The sequence below is a fragment of the Odontesthes bonariensis genome, chromosome 8, assembly GCF_027942865.1.
Source record: "Odontesthes bonariensis isolate fOdoBon6 chromosome 8, fOdoBon6.hap1, whole genome shotgun sequence".
Taxonomy (NCBI): Eukaryota; Metazoa; Chordata; class Actinopteri; order Atheriniformes; family Atherinopsidae; genus Odontesthes; species Odontesthes bonariensis.
This window is the reverse complement of record NC_134513.1, coordinates 1,177,501-1,188,813: the sequence shown is the minus strand read 5'-3', so window position 1 is coordinate 1,188,813 and position 11,313 is coordinate 1,177,501. Positions and strand designations below refer to the sequence as shown.

At 43.8% G+C, this 11,313-nt stretch overlaps 1 protein-coding gene and 1 non-coding gene across 2 annotated transcripts in view; one reads left to right on the top strand and one right to left on the bottom strand.

Moving 5' to 3' along the window:
- Positions 1–582: 582 nt before the first annotated feature.
- On the bottom strand, positions 583–665 carry trnal-cag (transfer RNA leucine (anticodon CAG)). Its single transcript has one exon. It is a non-coding gene; the product is annotated as a tRNA-Leu (tRNA).
- Positions 666–1,723: 1,058 nt separating this feature from the next.
- The window catches only part of mapk11 (mitogen-activated protein kinase 11), a 17,429-nt gene continuing 7,839 nt past the window's right edge, over positions 1,724–11,313 (top strand). The window contains exons 1-5 of the mRNA XM_075471271.1: positions 1,724–1,969; positions 7,195–7,324; positions 7,406–7,464; positions 8,442–8,553; positions 10,182–10,211. Coding sequence (XP_075327386.1) covers positions 1,857–1,969; positions 7,195–7,324; positions 7,406–7,464; positions 8,442–8,553; positions 10,182–10,211 — 444 coding nt within the window. The 5' untranslated portion in view covers positions 1,724–1,856. The remainder of the gene's footprint in view (positions 1,970–7,194; positions 7,325–7,405; positions 7,465–8,441; positions 8,554–10,181; positions 10,212–11,313) is intronic.

Sequence of the window (11,313 nt, the reverse complement as noted above, 5' to 3'; positions counted from 1 at the left end):
TAAAGTGTGAACAGGAACAGAAGGTATCAGGAACGCTTTTAATGCTCAGATGAGTTCTGGACAGACTTCAGGATTTAACAGACTGAATATAATTGTTACTGGATGCCACTCATAACAAGAAGCAACAGGAATGAGCTCATAAGAGAAAATCTGCTCCTAATGTGAGTCTGCTGGCTGAAGTCTGCTGGTGTGACTAATGCAACACGAGGGTTGTTCCATCATCTCCGGCCTACCCTTCCCCCCTTCTTTTCTTTTGTTAAGCGACCTTGGGTACCTTGAAAGGCGCTATATAAGTCCAAGTTGTTATTATTATTATTCTTATTATTCAGGCTGAATTCACAGATTTTGCTCAGCTTGTGTCAAATAAAGCAGCACAATTACCTGCAATAAGGCAGTGTAGACAGAGGTCTTTGCTGCCCCCTGGTGGATTGAGTTGGTACAGGACAGGGCACACGCATGCGCACTCCATACATCTAATAAGAAATGCACCTTTCTTTTCGGCTGAGAGGAAGGAGAATAAATAGCAGACAGTTGGGTTCCATGATTTGTTGTCTCAAAGAGTGTAAAGAATAAAAAGCTTGTTGTCAGAAGTGGGATTCGAACCCACGCCTCCAGAGGAGACTGCGACCTGAACGCAGCGCCTTAGACCGCTCGGCCATCCTGACTGTAAACCAGGGTCCTCCAAAGGGTGGTTCGCGGCCCGCCTGCGGCTCAGAACCAGCTTCCATGCGGCCCAGCATACAGTTCTGACAGAATAAATGAATAAATATATAAAAATCAGAAGCCTTCAGACATTTCTACAGTAGCACGGGCTGTGAATGCTGTTACCTGGCAACATTTAACCCATAATGCACCACGTTGTTGTGTTTGAGGTCGACTCATCTGACTAAATCCAGGAGAAGAAAATAATAAACTTGGGTTATTTATCAAAAACAAACATTTGTTTTCTATTAAATATTGATTTGTTCCACTTTTACTTCCTGGTCAAAGACTATTTCTGGCCCCGTTCATTTTCTACATAAAAACTACAGAAAGATGCTGATGTTAAAAGTGTGTTTGCACAACAAATGTTATGGCACTTTCATTCATATGGCAGCACATTTAAAATAAAGCTAAATGCTAAAAGCTATACACTACTTTTGGATTCATTTTTGGATTCTGCGTACAAATGCGATTAATCGTGATTAATCAGGGAAATCATGTGATTAATTAGATTAAACATTTTAATCGTTGCCCGGCCCTGGTTTTTACACATGAAACTCATACTAAGTGTACTCGTCTCATTGAAAAATGGCAGCAGAAAGTATTTGATCACTCTAACTATGTTCAGATTAAAAAGACAATCAGTTCATGCAGAAAATGAGATCAATCAGCTAAAATAATTATTTTTAGCTGCACCTGAACATTTAAAAGTAAAATCCTGTTTTTTACATTAATGGTTAAATCATCACAATCTAATGAATAATACTTTAATAATAAATGTGTGCTTTTAGTAAACTTACAATCTTGATTATCTGTTATAGTTTTACTTAATGGGTGTGAAATGAGATTAATCAGGGAAATCATGTGATTAATTAGATTAAACGTTTTAATAGTTATAATATATATTAATATATAAGATAGGCCTATAATTATAATATCCTATCTTTAAAATAAAGACTGAGCAGCGGGAGGGGGGGGTGAGCTGAGGGGAGGGGAGGCGGGGGACCGGAGGGGCTGGGCTCTGACTGCCGGGCCAGTGCGGTGCGCGCAGCAGCAGACGGCGGCGCATCTCCCCGCTTCCTCCCGCCGCTTCCATCATCCCTCCTTTCTTTCTTTGTTTTATTGTCCGTCTTGTTGGTCGCCGGCTCGCAGAAATGGCGGCCAGGCCGGGATTCTACCGGCAGGAGCTGAACAAGACTGTGTGGGAGGTTCCGGAGCGGTACCAGAACCTGACGCCGGTGGGCTCCGGAGCCTACGGCTCGGTGTGGTGAGTGTTTGTTTGTTTGCGTCGGGGGGGGGGGTTCTGCTCCGGTCATAATGCATCAACAGAATGAGATTTCATCTGTTTCCTGCTGCTGATCAGCCGCACAGGAGCAGCTCTGCGGGGCTTGTTTTCCTCCCTGAGCTGCTCCTGCATGGGGGGGGGGGGCAGAATGAGGCAGCGTCAGTGCAGGAATTTCCCAAACCGCCCCCCCATCCCCACCCAACAACCCCTACATGGACGGACACACTCTCTGATTTCCTCAGCAGATGCATCACCATCATTTAATGTGGTGTAAAATCAGGTGGGATACCGTTGCCATGGCGACAGCCTCCTCTGACAGTCCATATTAATGAAGCTTCTGAGAGCAGGTGGATGGCTACCTCAGGAACAGACCTGTGTGTGTGTCGGTGTCACACATCTGGCTCAGACTGATGTTGGCAGCTGGGCCGAAGCTCGTAAACACGAAAGGATCCAAATCCTGGAAGCCTTCAAACACTTTGGAGCCAAACGGATGAGAGGTGGAGGGCTTAGTTTGGCTTCATCACTCACTTTCTGCTATTAGCTGTTAAATCTCAGTTAGATTGGTTTGGATCCTCTCTGTGCAGGCGTTTAGTTCCTCCTCCTGCACTGAAGTACGTGCATCTCCCAGGCTGTGTTCCAAACCGCATACTACTCCTACTACTCCTACTACTCATACTAACTTTCTGAGTCAGTATGCGAGTAGTTCCCGGATGCATCCTAGATTCTCCTAAATGTTGGGTATGCATCATGAGGTTACTACTCATACTCAAACTACCCAAGATGCAACGTAACGTGACGTCGCCGATCATCATTTCCTGTCAAAACGGCAGTTTCAAGCTAGCTACAACGAGGGTAGGTTCACTTCCTGTTTTCAAAACAAAAGCACCAATTGTATGGTAATGGCTTTCCCTATGATAAAAGGCAACGGGTATTTTATTTTGTGAAAATAACCGGAAGTGCGTTAGCTCACTGCGGCTAGCTTTAGTAGCGCCGAATTCGTGGGAACAAAATGGTAAACAGCCGGTATTTTGTCAGGTTTTCAACACGTTGGGGATCTAAACGACTACTTTCTCACCTGAAAATGTTTCAAATGTTGCTAAAGTTTACAGAGTTTAGAGCTTAAGAGAAATCAGCTTCAGGCCGGCTGATTTCGGCTCGGGCAGGAGCGAAATGCATTGTGGGTAAACGCTCTGCATACTGTCTGATCGATCAGTATGTAGTATGCAGTGTGTAGTATGCAGTATGTAGTATGTAGTATGCAGTAGGCGGTTTCGAACACAGCCTTAGTCACAGGTGTGCTGTAGGTTGGACTTATTTCCATTTTGGCAGGAAAACTGCTCCGAGGTGACGTCAGCCGCCCTAAAGTTGGCTCTCCTGCATGTGTTGGGTGTCTTTCTGGCCAACAGCTGACTTACTGTAAGCTTGATGTCGGCGTGCATGAGTCATCTTTCAGCAGAAGAAATCAGCTGAGACTTGGACTGAAAAAAAACAACAACTAGAAATGCAGAAGACTGGAGCAGGATTTATGTAGTTTAGCTTCTTAAATCAGGAAAAGCTAAAGCTAAAAAGCTAAAGGTTTGTTTCCCGTTTTGAAAATCCCAACAGAAGATAAAGCGATGAAAGAATCTGCTCAAACATGGAGCTTTAGAGTTAGTTAGTTAGTCAGCTCGTGCAAACATGCTCCCTTTTAGAGCCTGATTATTGTCATATATCATATATATCATCAGAGTTATGAGGGACTCTCTTTGTGTTCAGAATAATTAGTCATCAGCAGAAAGCGTTTCCAGCCCGTTTAGTCTCACATACAGTAAATGTAAATATAAATATATAAATGTAAATATACCATCACAGTCCTAACTAATAACTGGCACTATAATGTGATGTTATTCTCCTCTGAACACTTCTATAGTATTTTATATTATTCACACTTTTAGCTCTTATTTATTTACTGTACACTGTTTATTCATTATTTTAAAGTCAAACTAATTACTGAGCCGCAGCGCTGCTTTGCTAAGCTGCGATACTTTGATCTGTTTTAGCCTTTAATGATGTATTTATCTTTACTTTTAGCCACGTTTATGCATTAATCTTAGCAAGCTGTGTCAGCTGTGTACACATCATGTTGCATCTTTTCTTTTAGCTACTTTTATCTGAATATTTAGCTCTTTTCCTCCATTACCTGTTGCCATCCGCATCTAGTTTACCTTTAGCAAACCATCTTAAGCATGTATTCACTTTTCTATGAGTTTTATTCAGCTTTTAGCCACTGATCAACTTCTTGTATCGATGCTTTTCTCCTAAGTCAGAGAAGCTGCAGGTGTTTTTCGTCCCATCTGATAGATTTAACACAGAAGGTGTTTTTCTAAGCATCTCATAGCATCACAGATGGACAGAACAAGTGCCCTGAGTTTCCTAAATGATGCGAATGCACAAAGGGAGTTCCTGCATGCAGCACTGAGAGCTTCTCTGCATTGTTAATGTGATCTGCAGCCATTGTCAGAGACTTTCTCGGAGCAGAACTTGATCAGGGGGATGGGAAGGAAGGCTCTCTGTCCCTGAGACGCAGTAAAACAGCTCAGGTCAGTTTGTCCAGAGGGTCTGAGGCCACATAAACAGAATATATCAGCTGGGAAGGAATAAATGCGGTGGTGAATATTTTAGAGCTGCAAACAGAACGAGTTCGGCATCATAAACACAGACATTTGTGGGTCTTCGAGCTGCTTCAGTTTGCAGGTGAATCAAACATGGCTGCTAAATTTCGTCCTCTCAGAAACAGAATATCTGTGCCTGAAACGGGATAAACCGGACAGGCTACGTTATGAAGCGACTGCAGAGTGATTTAGAGGCTTTAATAGTGTCCTGAGGGCAGTAATCATTACAAATATATGTGTTTTATTATTAATATTTTCTCCTCATCTTCTTAGATGTTAGATTTGCTGCTTTTCTTCATCTGATTGTTGATTCTGATTGATGTATTTCTCCTTAGAGCCGTTGGTCAAAGAATAGAAAATCTAAAGTTGTTATGAGAGATATTCTTTACCGTTATGTGTCTGCATGATGAAAATGGGTCAAACTTTATTAAATAATGTTGCTTGTTCAATTTTCCCCCAAAGTATTTGTCACTTCCACCAGTCTCTGTTCAGCTGGAAGCAGCTCGTTAGCCTTTCTCAGCTAATTCCTGGAAACTGAAAGTTTCCTCTGATGTGGTTTAACCAGCTTCTCATGTTTAGGCTTCTTTAATATTCATCTGAATGTACTTTACTGAGTTAAAAAGCTAATTCCAAAGGCGCTGCTGAGGGTGCATTTGGGTAAATAAAGATAAAAATAATTCATCAACTGCAGATCATTTAGACAGGTAAGATTTACAGGGAATAGTTTTTAATAATTACTGACATCCAGCTGTCAAGTTGGAGATATTAGTAATCTTTGATTGTTCCAACCTCTCTTTAGCATCGACATATATTTACTAATTGTCAACAAGCATTTCAAATGTGTTTCTTTGATTCGGTTCAGTTCATTCATGCCTGTTGCAGCACAACACAATAAGTATGATCCCTGGCTTTTTAACACCAACGTCTTCCTCAGCCGCTGAGTCCTCCAGCGTCTTCTTCTTCTTTGTACTTTGAACAAACCCTCTTCTTTTCTTCTTTGTGCCTTTTATGGTGGTCTACATCCCATGCAGACGGACCTGCTGTGCAAACATATAAACGGCTCATTCCAACGGCAATAAAGACATAAAATGTAATCCAGCCAAGCCATTAGACACAGATTGAAAGCTACTTTTTAATAACGTGATATTTCCTTCCCCCAAAGATCTTTGTTATTGTGCCACACTGTATTTAAAATGCTTTTACTGGAGCTCGTCCTGCACCAGAGGAACCCTTTCACAGACCCTGCCCCGTCCCAAAGCATGGAAAGCATCTCAGGTTCGCTCTGGACTCGGACGGGCTCAGGAAACGTGTGAGAACAGTTCGTCTTGGTGCTCAAACACCGCTGCATGTTCGCTGCTCGCCTCCTTTTTGAAACCTGAGAGGGATAAGAAAGAAGCACCGAGACGAGAGGAGAGAAATCGATGAAATCTGAGGTGTGGGTGCAGAGGAGGAAGGACTCTGAGGCCCGCTTGGTGCCAGGTGGAGCAGACTTGGCCTGATGGGGACATCCGGCTGGCAGCAGGTCCACAGAGGCCACATGGAAGCTTTACTCAGGCGTGTGAACATCGCCGGCCATCAGGAGATGCTACAGTGGTCTGTTTGCTGTGTTTTATATGGTGAACCAACAGGAAACCAGCATCAGCTGCTGTGGCTGATAGCAGAGAGCTGAACGCCCTTATAAAAATCCCAGAAGCCTGATTATGTAACACGTCTGCAGGCTGCTTCCAGTCAGCTTCTGCCTTCGTGTTGCTCAACTCCTGCGGCCCTCGGCAGCATTTCTCAGTCCCAGTTTCCTTCCCGTTTCTCTGATGGCACCACAAAGGCCGCCGTGCAATATGTGGATGAGATTTACATTTCAAAGGAAAACTGAACCGCCGGCGCTCTCTCTCCCGTCTCCTTCCCTCTGATGGCAGCTCTGACAGCATAAACCTATGAGAAGCAGGCTGTAACTCCAGGTTTTAACGCCTGGTTTTCTCCGTCTTCCTTCTCCTAATTGGAAGATTATTGTGATCTTGAAATATTAAAATAAAACTATATTTCATTATTTTTCGTTGCTGAAGATATGCGTCACACTCGAGACTTTCAGCTCCACGTAGGCCAAGTATGGAGAAATGTAAGAAAAGAAAAATATCTGAAGAAAGTAGAACATTTGGTGATGCCTGGGCGTTTGCATTTACCTCTGACGAGAGTGGCTCACCAGTCGGCCTGATCTGTGGTGAGAAAGAAACCTTCAACTCCTCGTGTTTTTTTTTTTATCATTATAATTATCTTTTCAAGAGTTCAAAGTGTTCAAAATGTGTTCATTACATAAATAGAATATCATTTTAGCACTTCATGGAGTTTGTAAGCAACACACTATAGTTGTTTATTCAAAGCATTAAGGTAAAAAAACAATATCTTCATTTTAGATGTAGAAAAGTATTAGCGGGCTCCCAGTGTTTTCTTTTCCGTGGGAACCGGCTCCAAATGGAGTGTGAAAGGTTGCCGACCCCTGTCCTAAACCTATGAGAAGCAGGCCGGAACTCCAGGTTTTAACGCCCGGTTCTTCCTCCGCAGCTCTGCCTACGACGTGGTCTGCAGGCAGAAGGTGGCTGTGAAGAAGCTCTCCAGGCCTTTCCAGTCTCTGATCCACAGCCGCCGCTCCTACCGGGAACTGAGGCTGCTGAAGCACATGAAGCACGAGAACGTGAGTGCGCCCTGCGAGAATAAGCGGGCGGAGGCGGCGTGTTTCTGAGGCTTTCTCTGATCAGCTGTTTGGTGTCTGCAGGTCATCGGGCTGCTGGACGTCTTCACTCCTGCTGCGGCGCTGGAGGACTTCAACGAGCTGTAAGTCCTCGCTGTTAGGGCGCATGCTGATGAGCACGGAGGCGAGACCCTCGGGGGGATTAAAGGCTCGCAGAGATGTCTGACGGTTGCCATGGCAGCACTGGCAGCTCCTCCGTCACTAGGGATGGGAATGGATGAGATTTTTACGATTCCAATTCCATTTTAGATTCTGCTTAATGATTCGGTTCTTTGTCGGTTCCCTTATCGATTCTCATTTGGAGAAAAAGGACAACAAACCGGTCGATTAGCATCAACTTTGTTTAGTTTAGAAGTAACACGAGTCATGACCTCACAAACCCAACAACGGTGAGGTCCACATTGGTCTATCCTGGCCTGGGTAATTGAACTCTTCCTGCTCTGGTGAAAGGAGAAGCTGGAGGTAGAGGTGAACTGGGGGTAGTACCACCAGCCTCTGGCTCTGAGCCAGTCAGGCTCTGTCTCTCATGATTTCATCTAAATGTAATGCCTGAGAAGGCTTTCATTTAACCTTAACCGTTACTAACAGCAGCTTTTACAATCAGGCAAATGCTGCTAACATGATAGGCAGTGTTTGTTAGTTAGTTACCTGCAGTGTTAGCCGAGGACATGCTAACGTTGCTAACGTTGCTGGGTTCAGATTCACCAACGTTAGTCCGGAGCAGATGGAAAACGCGACATTCATTCATAGTTATTGCATGTTGGTAGTATTTCCTCCCTTTGGTGAAATATTCACTTTGCAAGTTGCCCTGTTGTCGTCTTTTTTAGGGATGTGTAACCAAACTTTCGAGCGTTTGTACCGCTTGGGCGCCATGTTTACTGTTGGCTGCTGGCTGCGCTGGACTCGCCACGCAACGCTGCGTGGTGACGTCATTCGCGCCCACTGGAATCGATAAGGGAATCGTTTGCAAAATCGCCAAATAACCAGTTCTCGATTCCCATCCCTATCCATCACCCAGCCCCCCACTTCACTGCGCTGTCTTCTTCTTCTTCTGTTGCAGCTACCTGGTGACCAACCTGATGGGAGCGGATCTGAATAACATCGTTAAGTTTCAGCGGCTGTCGGACGAACACGTGCAGTTCTTAATCTACCAGCTGCTCCGCGGCCTCAAGGTAACCGGCCGCCTCGAGTCATGTGTCAGCCGCCTTCAGCTGGTGCAGAACGCTGCTGCGGCACAACCTTTCTGTCCACCGCCATGCAGACGATCTACACATGTATCTACCACTGAAGCCAAACAGTAACGGTGCACAATGTTCTGTTTAATCGTATTGCTGATATTAAGCAGTGGTTGGCCCAAAATTTTCTCCATTTAAATGATGACAGAACTGAATGCATTGTGTTTGGGGACACTGTGACGGCTGGCTTTGGCACCTCGTCTTCAAAGTTCAGTTCAACCGTCAGAAATCTGGGAGTGACCTTTGACCTTTGATCTGAGGTTGGAGAAACAAATCAACAATGTTGTCAGGACTAGTTTTTTCCAGCTGCGTCTCCTGGCCAAAGTTAAAATGTTTTTAAGTGGTCATGACCTTGAGAAAGCCATCCTAAAAAGTTCAAGGTCAGACTGTTTAATGCTCTTTATGTGGGCGTCTCCCAGTCTTCTCTCAGCCGCCTTCAGCTGGTGCAGAACGCTGCTGCCCGTCTTTAACCAACACCAACAGACGTGTGCACATCACTCCTGTTCTTAACTCCCTCCATCGGCTTCCTGTCCTTTAGAGAACTGATTTTAACCTTTTAATGTGTGTTTTTAAAGCTCTTAAGTTAAAGTTAAGTGAGTTTATTTATACCCGAAGGTAGATTTGGTCCTCTGCTTTTAACCCATCCATGTTGGCACCTGTTGACACACACGCACAGGGTCGCACACTGCATGGGGGGTACGGTGCCTTGCTCAAGGGCACCTCAGCCGTGACAAGGAGGTGGACTGACACCCCTCCAGCTGTCAGTTTCACCAAGCGAGAGTGGGAATCGAACCACCAACCTTCGGGTTATTGGACGACCGACTCTAACCACTGAGCCACTTAACGGCCTCGCCCCGTCGTATTTATCTGAGCTTTTAACAGTCCTGGTAGAGCTCTGAGGTCAGCAGATCAGTTTCTGCTGGAAGTGCCCAGGTCAGAATACAAACCCTGGGGTGAGCGAGCCTTTTCCCAAAGCTGCCCCCAGGCTCTGGAATAAGCCCCCCGTCCAGCTGCGTCTTATTTCTGACCCGGGCCTCTGCAGATCCAGGCTAAAAACCTGCTTATTTAGGATGGCTTTAATACCCAGCAGCATGATGATGCTTTTATCTTATTTTATCTTGTTGTATTTTATTGCTTTCACTGTTCTTTTGTTGTTTTTACTTCTTCTTCTCTTTATTTATCACCTGCTGTAAAGCACTTTGGTACACCGTAAGGATCGTCTGTAGAAATAAAATACATTTACATTTACATGTGTTCCCAGAACGGATGTTTATGTGTGTTCTGGCCTTTACTTTGACCTGTTACTTTGATCCGGCGGTTTTAGCCGTAAAGTTGATGCACAGTAAAAGCCTTCAGAGGAACCTCTGCTTGTTATTTCTGATGGAACCTGAAAACACTCTGAATCTGCATGAATACCATCCGCTGAGCGCTCGCTGAGTCCAGCTGCCTGCAGAGGCCGGCTGCTCGGCCTGCTCGGTTACCATGGAGCAGACAAAAGCAGGCCGGAGCTAATGTGGTGAACTGCCCTGTTGACCTCTTTTCTGCCCTCTCCTCCTGTTCAACAGTACATCCATTCAGCGGGGTTGATCCACAGAGTAAGTGCCTTTTATTTCCCCTTTTTGTTGAGCAACAACCTTCAGAAACACAAAGTTTTCTGTTCGGTTTGGTCTCAGTGTCACACTGAAGACTCCAGATCTGTGCAGCTGGATGAGCTCGGCATTGGTTAAGAAAAACAGCTTTTAGATTACGCAGAAGGACTTATTTATTCTTAAATTCCACAGTTTATAAAAAAGAATCCTTCTTTGTCTCATTCTCTTTGAAACCAGATGTTTTAGCCATATAAGAAAAAGTAAAAGTTTGTTTTCTAAGTTTTTTTTTCTTCTGTAATTTATCTTAAAACTAGGGCTGGGCAACGATTAAACTGTTTAATCTAATTAATCACATGATTTCCCTGATTAATCACGATTAATCTCATTTGTACGCAGAATCCAAAAATGAATCCAAAAGTAGTGTATAGCTTTTAGCATTTAGCTTTATTTTAAATGTGCTGCCATATGAATGAAAGTGCCATAACATTTGTTGTGCAAACACACTTTTAACATCAGCATCTTTCTGTAGTTTTTATGTAGAAGCCTCGCTCCACTGTCTGTTTCCTTGAATGACTTGCTGCTATCAGTTGTGTGTTTTGCCTTTAAGTGATATTTTAGACTGGAACTACTACGCTGAGAAGACAATTCAACTTGGCAGTGTTTACAGATGACTTTGGTTCTGTCCACTCCGCCGTCTGGAAGAACTTTAAAATGAAAATGGCCGAGTAAAAGTTCCGTACCCTTCTCCATGTTTGGTGGATCCGCCGATTACTTTCTTTTCCTGTTCCACAGCAGACAGCAGCAGACTTTTACAAAATAAAAGCCTGTGAGCAACAGACTTTTACAGAATAAAAGCCTGTGAGCAACAGACTTTAACAAAATAAAAGCCTGCGAGCAACAGACTTTTACAAAATAAAATAAATAATAAAAAGGGGTGTTTTATTATTATTTTTTTAAATAAAAAAAAATGAAAATAAATAAATAAAACCTGCGTTAATTCACGACAAAATAGGTTAAATCATTAACGAGTTAACTCGCCCAGCCCTATTTAAAATAAATGTGATTTTGCAGACTAAAGGCTGTTTCATTGTTTTTCTGGACTCACAGA